At 43.2% G+C, this 14,123-nt stretch overlaps 1 protein-coding gene across 1 annotated transcript in view; it reads left to right on the top strand.

Annotated features, from left to right (window-relative positions):
• Wdfy1 (WD repeat and FYVE domain containing 1) overlaps window positions 1-13,595 on the top strand; it is a 32,584-nt gene extending 18,989 nt beyond the window's left edge. Inside the window, exons 6-11 of the mRNA XM_010611790.2 lie at window positions 648-774; window positions 1,893-1,998; window positions 7,753-7,854; window positions 9,690-9,820; window positions 11,220-11,328; window positions 12,010-13,595. Of these exons, the coding sequence (XP_010610092.1) occupies window positions 648-774; window positions 1,893-1,998; window positions 7,753-7,854; window positions 9,690-9,820; window positions 11,220-11,328; window positions 12,010-12,069 (635 nt within the window). The 3' untranslated portion in view covers window positions 12,070-13,595. The remainder of the gene's footprint in view (window positions 1-647; window positions 775-1,892; window positions 1,999-7,752; window positions 7,855-9,689; window positions 9,821-11,219; window positions 11,329-12,009) is intronic.
• Window positions 13,596-14,123: the final 528 nt, after the last annotated feature.

The following is a 14,123-nucleotide window of genomic DNA, read 5'->3' as shown; positions in this document are numbered from 1 at the left end:
AGAGTTTTTTATTGCAAAAGAAAAGAATTTTTCCCTGGGCAGATAATAACCAATGAACAATGCAAAGGTCCATTGAAAGAGAAATTTGTAGAAAAAAAGATTTCCCAGAGTGTCAGATTTGATAAGCTAGCCAAGATGGAGTGGGAAATGTAAGCCTTGGATTCTTAACATAAATTCTTTGGGTGGTTTACCTGCAGGCTTTTTTTCTGAGACATTTGCTTTTCTTAATTATAGACACCTTAGGATAAAATGCCTACAAAGTCCCCAAGACGTGGAATAACCTAGATTTTCATCTTGTATGAAATGAACACAGTAAACTCCACCAAATTTTCTCAGAGTATTATTAGCAGGAACTTTTTTCTCCAGTAGCGTTTTCTGAACTAACATTTCACATATAGCTACTTAATAGTTTATTAATACAGAACAAGCAAAACTGTCTTTATAAATCATTGCACATATTGAGTTGCCTGAAGTACAGTTGAAAACCCTAGCCATACAGCTTTGGATAAAGGTTATCCTAGGTCCTCTCTGTGACTCGGGAGAATGATTTTAAAGGTCCAGTGAGTCCTGGTTCACACTTCAGCTGTCAGCTGTGTGTTTCCTGATGCAGAGTTGTATTTAACCCACCCTCTCTCTCACATCCCCAGGTGGTGTTGCCTGCCTCTGGTGGGACCCTATTCAGCGGTTACTCTTCTCAGGAGCATCGGACAACAGCATCATCATGTGGGACATCGGAGGCAGGAAAGGCCGGACGCTCTTGCTTCAGGGCCACCAGTGCGTGACTTTTGGTGGGGCAGGGGAGGAACCTGAGTGTGTGAGAAGCCAGGAGGCAGCATTAGTATTTCAGGCCAGACTTTCTCTTTGCCCAGCTCTTGTCTTTTAACACAACAGCTTCATAAGGCTAAGTCTACCTTTAATGGCCTTTTATGGATCCTGAATGTATTCAGCAGCCAAAATGAAACAAAACAGTACAGGTTTTCTTCCTCCTTGGTCCAAAGAGCAGCTGCCACATTTTCATGTAGTGGAGTCACCATCTGTAACATGTGCTTAGGGCAGTGTGGGTTAGAGACTGTGGGTGAGGACTTTGGCCCCAGAGAAGGTGCGTAATGTACTAAGCTGTTTTGAACTGGATGCCTAATCTTTTTTTTTTAAATTCTAAAATGCATTTCGTTAAGAAGTAATGCACAGTTTGTCCGAATCTTACTCGCTGAATGTCTCACCTTGTAGTACTTAAGGTCTTGCCATCCTTCCAATCTTGAAGGGAGTAGGAGTGAGTTACCCCTTCAACCCTCTTTTCCTTCCCTCCATGTAGTTGATCAGGTGGTAGCTGTTTACTGTAATCAGAATCAAGTTGAAACTGAGCCAAGGAAAGCTTAGGTACACAAGTTGAGAGGACTGGGGTTTTTTTTTTTTTTCCTGGGCATCATCTACAAGAATGGTTTGAGAAGCCTGCAGAAAGGGGCTAGATTTATATTACCCACCAGTGCATCCTTGTGGTCTTCATGGTGCCTACATATTCATATGAACTGTGTTGCAGTAGGAAAGTTACACCCCTGTCCCTTCTTTGTTTCTGAATAAGCAGATAACATTTTGTGCATCCGAAAGAGAAATCATGGAGATTGGTTTAGAAAACCATAGTCTGTTTTCTGTCTCTGTCTCAGAGTTCTGAATCACAGATCTGACAGCAGTACTGTTTCTACTAGAGAAAGTGTGATTGTGTAAGTAAGCTGTGGGATGCCAAGTGAAGTTATGGTAAAATCAGTTCACCATAGCAAATATTCAGGGGTAAAATGTCACCTGCTGACTTGAAGGAGGGAAGAGATTGAAGGCTAAATGAAGAGTTTCTGTGTTTCCCTGCACTGAGCCCTGTGACTTTTGTGTGCCATTTGCAGTGACAAGGTGCAGTCACTGTGTTACCTTCAGCTCACAAGGCAGCTGGTCTCCTGCTCCTCCGATGGTGGAATTGCAGTGTGGAACATGGACGTGAGTAGAGAGGAGGTAAGAGGCCAGAGCAGGGCAAGGCTGATGAAGAGAGACCCTGAGAACCCGCTCCTTTGTTGTCTGACTAGGCCTGTGTCTCATTGTACACACGTCCTCCCCATGGGAGACCCGAAGACAGGCACCATGTGCATCTGGACAGCACCGAGTCTGATTCTCAGCCTTGATAAGTGCACTGACAGCCGCCAGCCTGGGCCCTGGGGCTGTGTGGAGGCCTCTTAAGCACCCTGGGGGCCCCACCGCATTTCTCTAGGGAAGCCCTGAGGGCCACCAGAGCTGTCAGCAAGTAGTAGCGAGGCACTAGTTTTCTGGGAAGAGGTCCCCCCCGCTTCCTCTCCCTCAACCCCCTTTGTTTTCCACTGAGTTCTGTTCCACTGAGTTAGTGTGGTCATGGTGTTCTTTTCAGGAAATCTGAGTTGTAACTTGGGCCACTACCTGCTTCTGAGTCCTTGTTTAGATAATGCCTTAATTTCTCTGAGTGCTCGTTCCCTCGTCTATAAAGTGAAATTATTGAATTTCTGTTTCTTTGGTGACACTGTATAGATTACACAAGCTGTCTTTTCTGAGTAGTGCTGCAGTAAATATGCTTGACCTTGTTATTCTGTGATTCTTACTTATTTCAGGCAAATTTCCCGAAAGGAGACCTTCTGGTGCCAGGATGTATACAGTACATTCTCAGGGCTATTTATACATGTCATCATCGGGTTTCTGGGCAGGATTTCCATTTGCTCTGCCAGAACCAGCACTGTCTCCTCAATGTCCTCTTATAACCTATGATGTTGGTAGCTGAAACATTGATTCTAGAGATGATTTAGAGATGAGAGTTAATGACCCGTACTTTAAGAAACATCAAGCACCTACAGGGTGGCCATACAGTCTGGAGACTTAGGTGAAAATAACATAATAAATGGTTTAGTGGAGCTTGCTGTGGTGGTGCAAGCCTGTAATCCCAGCTTCTGGGAGTGGGGGCAGGAGTTTCCACATTCAAGAACAGCCTGTGCCACCCAGTGCAACTCTTATCTCAAGGTAGAAAATAAAAAGGGCTGGTGATGTAGCTCAGCGGTAAAGTGCAGGCCTAGTTGAGTGAAGCCTTGGATGCAGGCTCCGGTACCACAAAAAGAAGTCAGTCAGTGCCACACCTGCGTGGTGTGGCAGCGGGTACTATGCATTATTCCAGACCTCTGTTCCCTTTGTTGTGTGTGTGTGTGTGTGTGTGTGTGTGTCCACTTTGCATTTCCTTTGTGTATTTGTGAGTCTGATATTCATTCAACAAACCTTCATTTTTAGCAAGTTCCAGAAGAAATAATCAAAGAATAGTCTGTTAAAAAATAGTGACATTGCTCACTTCCAGACTTTATGGCTACTGGGTTGTATATGTAAGATGGTTGCCCACAAGAAACTGGTAATATAGTGAAGAAAGTAGACTACCGTACAAATAATAAAATGCAGTTCATCATGCAGGGACATTCTGATGGCTAGATGTATTTAGTAATCTTCAGGAAATAAGTTCTCTTTTTTGATTTCTTAAAAATAAAGTAAGTCATTTTTAACCATGTTTAGCACTGGCTCAAGATTACAGACTTATACTTTCTTTGCAAACATCTACTTGTATTTTATATTTATCAGCTACTAGTTTCATGTTCCAAGAGAGGAGAAGGAGGAGGATGCTTCCTTTCAGGTTACATAAGGGTGAACTGAGTTTGCACATCTGGGGGCAGGAAAAATAGTCTCATCAGTCAAGGTGCTTCCTGTGCGGGTGAATCACTTCCTTTTAGTCATCTGTGGAAGAGGTAGAGAAGTGGCATCAAAAAGATGCATTAGTTTTGGCAGGTTTTTGTTTTGTTTTGTTTTTTTTCTGGCTGAGTAAATGTAGTAGAAAGGAAAACAGCTGTCATCTGTAAAGTTCTGACTCTGAATTGAGGTTCTGTATGATTTCTAGGACTTCCTTAACCAGAGACAGGGAGGATTGACCCCATGTTCTCCAGCTCCACGGCTCTTGCTTGGCATTTCTAAGTCACTGGTAAAAACAGGCACAATGTGCAAATGAGCAAGAAACAGTATTCAGAGAGTGGGTCTATTAAGAGAACTTGTTTTTAGAACTAGCAATTTACAGATTGAATAGTGTCTGCTACATTAGTGAGGGTAGGCAAACACAGCAGTTCGTGGTAATATGGAAATGGAATGACTGGCCATATTCATGCACATTAGTTGGAAACTGATTCAGAAAATGAAAGAGTTGCTTGATGAATTTCTCTTTTGCTTGTCTCAGTCCCAGCCTTTTTCTCCTTAATAAGCACAGAGCAGAATGGTTTATGATAGTTTAGTTCAACTCCAAACTATTGAGTAGTAAAAGAAATGGTTAACATTTTTATATTAAAATATATTCCAAAATATATTCCTGTTCCTGATACTTATTTTACTTGACCTCAGTTTCTTTCAAGCGTATTTGTCCTTCCTTGAGCCCTTCTGCTCTCTAGCTCAGTAGAATATTATTCTTTGTTAAACTTTTATCCTTCCCAGGGCAAGAGCTCGGGTCTGCTGACTGTCACACTGCAGTCATGGTCGCAGAGCCATGTGGTGCAGTGAACAAGACCTGTTCAGAGGTGGAGCAGAGCCTGCTGGACCACAGCCTGGGTGCCCGGGTCTCTTCCTCCCTCTACCTAGTAATTGGCTGCGCATAGACAGTTTCTGAGCCCCAAAAGTACCTATAAAATGGGGATAATGTTGCCTGTATTTCCTAGGGTTGTGAGGAGATTTAGTGAAGTAAATTTTGTAGGATGGGGTACAGCTCAGTGATAGAGCATTTGCTTTGCATGCAGAAGATTATGGGTTCCATCTCCAGCACTGGAGGAAAAAAACAGGACTGGGTGGGATTTAGATCAGTGGTTCTGCCCCGCTGTCTCACAAGTGCAAGGACCTGAGTTCGATCCCTAGGACCAGAAAAAAAAAAGACTCTGCAGGAAAAAACAAACTGCCTGTGGCACTTACCAACTGCCAGGCACTTTTCAAAACATTTTTCTTTTTTTATTTGTTTGTTTGTTTTGGTTTTTTGAGACAGGGTCTCCTTTACATGGTTTAGGCTGGCCTTGAACTCAGGATAATCCTCCTGTGTTGGCGGCCTGGGTTGCTGGGTTACAGGCAAGCCTCACCGTGCCTGGCTCAAACCACTTCTTAGGAGGTGTGTGCTTCCGTTGTGTTAGTGATGAGGAAACTGAGGCATGGAGAAGGTAAATAACGCCTCAAGGCAAGGAGGTGGGAAGTGGCAGAGCCAGATTTGAGTATAAGAGATCTTTTCCTGATTTTGAGCTCTTATAACTGCTCAGTGAGGCTATTAGAAAGGAGTTGGGAATTTAAAGATGACTTGTCTGTATATTTAAAAATACCCTTTCTTGAAGTGGAGTCACTTGAAAGCATCTTAAGGGGCTAAGAAATCCATTGATGTGTTTCTTACTTGACTGACACTGCCAGGACAGGCAGAAAGGGTATCCCAGCTAATTGGAACACGATTCTTCAATACCACCCCCTTCTAGAGGTAACCATTTCAACACCCATACCTCAATATGATATATTACACTCATTTTTTCATGATGCAGTTTCATCTTTCTGACTGCAAATCCTTGTGTGCTGCATGCTAATATGATTTTGTCTGGTTTTTAAGTTTTTTTTTTTCATTTGGACCCACAGTTTTTCCTCCCTCCAGTTCTCCCCGCCTTAGTCCCATTTAGGACACACTGTGATCTGCTGTGAACCAACAGCTGTGTAGATCAAAACAGGCCAATAAGAGCTGAGGGTGTAACTCGGGCACAGAGCTTGCGTAACGTTTACAAGGCCCTGGCTTTGATCCCCTGCACCACAAAAAAATAAAAGCAAAAAGGCCAATGAATGAGGGGCTAAAGGGAGAAAAATGCAGACATTTTATTCAGGGATTTCTCTTTGTTTTCATTCTTCCCCACTCCTCTGCAAATTCAAAATGTTTACTCTTCCTCCTGTTTTAGTTCAGGGTCAGATTCCTGAACTCCAGATAACTACAGTTAGTTTTTTTAAAACAATTTATTACGAAGTGATGTTTAATAGAAAGTGTATGGTCCAGGAAAGTAGAAAATTCAGCATATTAACTATAGCTGAAAGAGTGATGGCTGGAGCATTGAGGAATATGTGGAAGGAAGTTCGTAAAGCAGAGTTCTTTTTTCGGTTTGATGTTCTGTGGTGGTGGAGATTAAACCTAGGCTTTGCAACTTCTAGATGAGTGCCCTGCCCCTGAACTGCATCCCAAGCCTGAAGGGCTGGGCTCTCCTTAGACTCAACATTTTGGAACGGTAAACTGAGCACAGAGTTTCCTGCTGTTAGTATGGAACAGACTGATTCATGATTCTGTTTGCATTGGAGCCCTGGTGATGTCTGCTGGGGTCCAGCACTGTGGCCCCTGGGGCTGCTGGAAGGTAGCTGTAAGCGTCCCCTGTCGTTGGCAGCAGCACAGCCCACCACATCTTCCTGAGGGACATTGTTCCCACACAGTGTCCCAGGCCCTGCCAGCCTCTACATCCCCTGCTCTGCAGACCATGGAAATTGAAGTAATTCTCTGTCAGAGTGAGGATCTTCCTTACCTAGGTACATGTGTCTTTCTTTGCTCTCATCTCATTTCCACCAGTTCCCTGCTATTTAAAGAGACTGTCTTCTGTCTTTTAGCCTATCTTCTGCTTTAGTCTATTTAGGAATGTCTTACCCCCGCACCCCTGACCTTTCTAGTGGCTGTCATATGTAGAAATATTTCTACTGACATATCTGAAGTAAGAAACAGGGATGCCCAAGGTTTGGATGCAATAGGAAGCAAGATAAAGAACCAGGGGTACCATTCTTTAAATCAGAACTTGCAGAGTGTCCGTAAATCACCCTCTAGTGCATATTTCCTAAGTGTCAGTGTCATTTGGAAATTCTTTGATTCTGTCATCATTGCGTCCTGTTAGAAGATGCATTTTTCTTGGGAGTTTCAGAAAACAAATATTTATCCATGATCTTTGCTTGGATTAATTTATACAAAACTATTTCCTACAGTATTTATTATGCCCATCTTTCCTTTTATAAATAAGTCTTTTAAAGGAGTACTCTTGATCCTTGTTTTGTTTAGATAAGCATTTTCTAAGTTCTTAATAAAGTAAATTTGACACTTTGATTCTTGTTTCAACAAAAATGCCTGGCGGGCCATGGCTATGTGGAGATGAATGAGACCAGGAGATAGATCACTGAGGCCAGTGTCGGGGAGGAATCCCAGAGTGCCCTGTGCAGGGAGGCTGCAGGAAGCTGCGGGGCTCGCCGGACTGACTGCTGCACCCCAGGAACTAACTAGGGTGTGGCACCTGTCAGATCTCCTGTTAGTCACCTGAGACCCCGCCAGCCTTTCCAGGTGGTATTTACCAGACTGAAAGAAATGAAATTTTAGTTAACTGGATATAGATTTCCAAAACTTGACTATTAAAAAGAAACAAAGATGACCCTTAAGAGCTCACAATAAAAATTGAGTTATTCCCTGTCATCTACAGATTTCAAATTAAGTAACCCTGTAAACAATACTGAAATTGTAATAATTATGCAAAGCACAAACATAAAATATTGCAAGAACAGGTTAAAATACACTGTGAAAGGAAAGTGAAGTAGTAACCCCAGCAAGTTACAGAATTCCTCCCGCCTTCTTTTGTGAAACACCAGTGTAAAACATACAGATGTGCTCATGCTGGCTTTAACTTCCTGCTCTCCCAGGCTCCTCAGTGGTTGGAAAGTGATTCCTGTCAGAAATGTGAGCAGCCCTTTTTCTGGAACATAAAGCAGATGTGGGACACAAAGACCCTGGGCTTGAGACAGGTGAGTAGCCAACAAATCATTACTGGAGTGATTGTGTTTCTGATTCATCTGACCCTTATTTTAAAAATCTCTCCATCTTTTCAAATTCTGCAAATTCCCTTTTTTTTGTTTTTTGTTTTTTAATGTCATTGTCATTCTGTGACTGCCAGTGAGCTCCCCACTTCCTAGGACCACTGAGACTTGTTGCCTGAGTGTTCTCTCTGGCGGCTCCTGACGGGAAATGGGGGATCCATGGGAGATCCTGAGAACCAGCTTTTAATTCCTTAAACAGTCTTTTCGGTGTAAACTGTTGCTCGTTAGAGTCAGTATTTCATACCAGCCAAGTATAAAACTAGAATGAATTAGGGCATAAAGTATATACCGTGTGTTGTTACAGACAGAAAGTACCATTTAGTCCTCAGTGCAGTGCTCTGACCCTATTGATTTTGGAGTATGCCAAACGGTTCTGGTAAAAGTATACTTGGAATGCTTTTATTAAGTATGTTTTGAGTACTATTTTTTATTATTTAAATCAAAGAAAATACCCTCCCTGCCTACAGATACCTCACGCTTCATGTAATACTGAAGTTCTATGACAAAATGTATTTCTATAGCAGCCTGGAGGCAGCCCCTTAGCAGGGTGAACATGAATGTATATAGGTAAATGAAGGAGGACGCTGCTTTTATCCCCTATTATTACAGGTGCAGCTCTGAGGGATTAGCCTAAAATTTGTGTGTGTTAATAAACTTGGAGTTTATTCACACAGCTACTGTACAGTAAGGTCTAACATGAGACTGGCAGCCAATGCAGGAATTATTATTAATTATTATTTATAACACTCTAATGCTCTGAAATAGCACCTCAGTCCTGTCACTGGCTGAGTCTAGTGGTAAATAGTCCGTTGCAGCCAGTGGGTGAAGGAGCCCTTACTTTTAAGGGAAACATGAAGGAAATTATACTCTCACACATTAATGAATAGTAGAAGAAGAGAAAGAAAAGGTGCTGGTCACTAACTTCTACTGGTAAAGAATATGTCAGAATCGGTAATAATAATTGGATTGCTTTAGGATGTTCTTGAGGCCATTTCCTGAATTACAGTTTGGGAAATTAAAAATACAAAACTTACGGCTGTTATTTGTTTTAGTTACTCTCTCATTGCTGGGACAAAATACCTGATACCCACAAGTTAAAGGAAGAAAGATTTACTTTCACTCATGATTTGTAGAGGTTTCTTTCAGTCCGTAGTTGACTGGTTCCCCAGAGATGAAACCATTCATGGTACAGCAGGCAGAAAGGAACAGACGAGACTTCCTTGTTTGCCTTTCCATCTAGGTTGAAAGCTACCCATGCCCAGGGTGGGTCTTCCCTCCTTGGTAAATCCATCACCCACACCAAGAACTATGCTCAACCATTAGTAGATGAATCCAGTTTCTCCCAGAAGCCCCACCTACAAGCACATGAGGCTTTGGGAGGTACCTATATATGTAACAAGGCATAACACTGTTTTCTTAGTGAAGGAAGGCATGTTACATGTACAGCTTATTTTAAAACTTTTCTTTGAACGAAGCAGATTTTCCTTCCTGAAATCTACAACGATTCAGCTCCTAAATGAACTTGAACTTGTTTTAATCTTGCTAATAGGTAGACCAGTAATATGGAGGAAGAAAGGGCAGTGTTTGACCAATAAAACAAGATTAGTGTCGAAATTATCTGAGTGTTAAGAACCCATTGAATTGGGGTGACTGTAACTCAAGGTGCATCTTCCCCACTCCCGTCCTCCAACTTTAAAGGGAGGCCGTGTGCATTAAAGCAAAGGCTAAACCCTGTTTCCCCCCCTGCCCCCGTCGCCTGGAAGCATCACTGCCGGAAGTGCGGGCTGGCCGTGTGTGGCAAGTGTAGCAGCAAGCGCTCCAGCTACCCCGTCATGGGCTTCGAGTTCCAGGTCCGAGTGTGCGACTCATGTTACGACTCCATAAAAGAGGAAGAGTGAGTGCTTGCATGTCTTGGTCTTCTCGTGTCTTCCTCTGTCTAAAGTGTTTCTTAAAAATAAATAGTAATTTAAAAAAAGAATTTCTTAAATGTAAATAGCCCAAGAACTGATATAGGTAGATTTTTTCCGATGCGTTTGTCCCTTCTGAATTTCACGAAACATTTCCAGAGAGAAGATCCGGTCCTCAAGTTGTGACTTAGGACCAGCGCTGTTGTTCTCAGGCCACCCTTCTGGCTGGGACAGGCTTTTCTTGGACGCTGGGAAGAATGCCGGGACCCATTGGAGCTGATGGGACATTCTTGAGCCCCCACATCCCAAGGGGTAACAGGCAGGGACAAGTCCACCGTGTGTGGGAGGCAGTGGTTGAGCCGACTGTCTGCAAAAACATCTACCACCACTACACTTGTCCACACATTTGTAGGGAGCACTCCAGAGACCATGCTCTTTCTTCTAGATCTTTGACCTAGGAGTCTGCTCTTACGTGGTGCTTTGTGTATGAGACATGTCTGTGCGTACATCGCATCCTGCCCTGACGCAGGCAGGTCCGCATACCCTGGCCAGTGCATCTCCACTGTGTCAGTTAATGAACTGGGGATGGGAGGGAGGACTCTTGGGCTGCAGAGTAGCATCAGTGCCAGTTCCGGGCAGAGGCTGCTGCTGTGGCTGGCAGGGAGACTTTGGGGACCCTGTAGCTTTCTGATGAATGTTTTGCCCATGCCATACGATCTCATTCTGTGCACTTCTACTTAAAAGCCTTGTGTGGGTTTTTGTTTGTTTGTTTGTTTGAGACAATCTTGCTTTGTACGTCAGGGTGGTCTTGAATTTGCAGTGATCCTCCTGCCTCACCTTCCAAGTGGTAGGATTATAAGCATGAGCCACCACGCCCGGGAAAGCCTTGTGGTTTTTTTGTTTTGTTTTATCTTTTGGTACCAGGGTTCAAACTCAGGACCTTGGGCTTGCAAGGCAGGTTTGATGCCACTGAGCTAAATTCTGGAGCCTTGTGTTTTTATATGTCAGCTTTTCTAATAAAAAGTGAAAATCTGCCAGGCTTGGTGGTACATGCTTATCATCCCAGCACTCTGGAAGGCTGAGGCAGGAGGAACACAAGTTTGAGCCCAGCCTGGACAACTTAGTGACTTAGCAAGACCCTGGCTCGAAAAAAATAAATAAATAAAGAGATGGAGTGTGGGTTCAATTCCCAATAACTTAGATTGAGTATCTTATAAAACACTGCTTTCTTTTATCCTTTAATGATAGCTTCAAAACTGTAGCTGCATTTTTGGAATCAATTTGTCGTAAGCATTTATGATGTTTATGTTGCTTAAAGAAAAAAACCTCATCTGTTAGCTCCTTGTGCCAGGGGTGAGTTTCAGCGGCCCCTTCTCTCTCTGTTAGTCGGACTTCTCTAGCAACCTTCCACGAAGGGAAGCACAACATTTCCCACATGTCCATGGACGTTGCCCGGGGACTGATGGTGACGTGCGGGACGGACCGTGTGGTAAAGGTGAGGTGACTCCACTGTGGTGCTGGGTGGGCTGGCAGGCCCGCCTTCCCCTTCGTACTCAGCCTGTTGCTGGGGCAGAGCCTGAGGGACAGGCTCGAGCCTCTGAATTTTCACTTGGGTGCCAGGAATCTTGGCGGTGTTCCCCTCTGCTCTTCTGATCTGTGGAAGGAGCTGGAGATCGCCTGGCACCTCCTAGACCCTGCGGGTGCTGCGCTGGCCACCTCCCCACCGGCCCCTGAGTCTAGGCCTTTTTTGCAGTTCTGGAGAGAGTCCTAATTGTAAGGAGTAACCACACATCTTTTTCGTGAAATCTCTGAAAACACTAATAGATTGAAAGGAAATACTTTATACTTAGAACCCCTCGAGATGTGCCATTATGAAATACAGTCCTATGGGCCTTTTTTAAAAAAAGAAAAGAAACAAATTTGTAGTGGAAGATTACTGTGGTACTGCTTTCAGGCATTGAGATACCACAGGATAAGCCTTCATCCTGTTTCAGTGAACTAACTGGATTGTTTTATCGCAGTGTCAGCCTCGGGGAGGTTTTGTAGTGAGAGGAGAGAATGAGAAAATTTGTCATTTGATAGCGTTTCAAGGTTGGCAGGAGTAAGTTTGTCAGTGCTGACTCCTGCTTGGCATCCGACTCTAACCGACTCTGCCTTCCCTGTTCGGTTTCTCCAGATCTGGGACATGACGCCGGTGGTGGGCTGCAGTCTGGCAACTGGATTTTCCCCACGCTGATACCGGGAGCTGCTGACGTCTACACCTTACAACCAGTGGCCTCCACCAGACGAAACCTTTCCGTGTAGTCCATGGCCACTGTCCTGTGAAGGACAGTGACCACTCAAAAACATTTTTCTAAAGAAAACAATATAAAGGAACTCACCTGTGGGAACCAGCATGGGAAAGGTCTGTGGCGGTTCCAGAGGAGTCGAATGGCATCATTGAAACTTCCTTGTGAACTGTGAGCTCGTGGGTGAGGAGAGAGTTTTAGAGGGGAAAAAAATGAACAAAAAAATTTAAGTTTAGAACTTTCTTAACACTGTCCCAAGCACAAACACATACCACTTAGGCCAGCAGGTCTTCCGGGGTCCAGAGGCTCCCTGTTGTCAGAGCAGGATTTGGGGGAGGGACGGAGTGAAGAAACCAGAGCCTGCCCTCCTTGCCCAGTGTGTGAATGTGGCCCTCACTTCGCCGTACCTGCTGTCTCTCCAGGTTGTGCCACAGTCCACACATAGCATTTGGTCCATTTCAGTGGCTGCCCTTCCGGAGAAAACTTTCCATGTGTTACAAGCAAACTTTTCAGTCATGAAACTTGTGCAGCAACCAAGTCCGTACACATCCTTTCCTTCCCCCCAGTGCGCTCTGAGGATGCTTTTCTATGGTGCTGTTAACACAAGAGTCACCCAAGTCACCTGACATTTCCTCACTGCAGCTAAGATCGACCTTCAGAAAAGCCAGCTGCCAGCCCGAGGGCCATGGGAAATGATCAGTGTGCTCCATGGAACACGCAGACACGTTCTCAACAGACACGTTCTCTTCATAGTCCCAAGATGAGCTCCTGCGGTATTGTGGCAATTTAATATCCTCTTCAGGAAGGTACTCCAGAGCTCTGAAATGATGCTGACTTTTAGTCGGAATGAGTGTTGTCCACATTTCATAGGCGGAAACTTGGTGGCCAGAGCTGCAATCATCAATCAGATCTTGTGCAGTAATTCCTAACTTGTCAGTCACTTTCATCAAAAGTAGCAAAAGTTGTTTTAAAAGCTGCTGTTTTAGAGCTTTGAACCCAAGTACTAGGATAAGTCAAAGGTTAAGGCATGGAGAGCCTATCTTTTAATATTAAAATATCTATCTCTGTTTGTTTGAACAATGGCACATGTATCTGTTCCTTCAGGGCTATGGGAGTGTTGAAGGACCTACTTTTTAAAAAAGGGCAAATATAAAAATAGGAACAGTATCTTTGTTAGTCTTACTAATGGCTATTGATTTAAAAAAAAACCTGCATCACTGTGTTGGGGTCATCTTAAGACAACGTTGTCATTCTGTATTGTGAAACTAGTACTAAATTTGGTCTTTATCCATGGCTTACAGGGATAGAAGAGTTCATGACCAGCAGTTAAAATAAAATTAAAATATGTTCTTGACTGTGAGACACAAGTGGGAAAGAAAGGAAAGGAAAGTCAGTCTGGCTTCTGAATTCCATATTCTGGAATGATCTGCATAAAAGCTGTCTTCAGAAGGAGGCCAGAAGGGTTTTTTGCTCCTTAAATTGTTTGTGTACATTACCTTAAACATTTTTCTTCAACAATTCTTCTCAAACTCTTTACGTAACATAATTTGGAAGGCAAATTGAATGATATCTTTTAAAACATAATGTCTAATGTTCGACTTTATATATTAACTTTCATTCGGTTAATGGTTTGGTCCATACAAAGGTGCTCTCCTAGGACTTTAAGTCCTGAAAAGAAAATAGAATATGATCGAGCCCTTGCCCTGTGAAGGAGTGCTGAGCTGTGGTTTTTGTTTTCTTTTAATTTCTGTAAAATGTGACACTCTGATGTCTGTGGTGAATTGAGTAGAATATCACAGCTGGTGAGAATAGTGCATAGCTTTCAAATATTTTTATTTTAAAATATTCTTGATGAAAAACTCTGTGTTCCATAAAGAATGTAAAAGTTGTTTTAGGCCATTTACAGAGTTAATATGAGTCAAGGGAGAAATTTATATTTAAGGAAGAATTTCCTTAATTTTTTTTTTTTGTACTGGGGGTCGAATTCAGGTCCTTGCACTTG

Source organism: Fukomys damarensis, unplaced genomic scaffold (assembly GCF_012274545.1).
Source record: "Fukomys damarensis isolate Sample0158 unplaced genomic scaffold, DMR_v1.0_HiC HiC_scaffold_16, whole genome shotgun sequence".
NCBI lineage: Eukaryota > Metazoa > Chordata > Mammalia > Rodentia > Bathyergidae > Fukomys > Fukomys damarensis.
The sequence above is the reverse complement of the archived record's forward strand: the minus strand, read 5'-3'. Positions and strand labels throughout refer to the sequence as shown.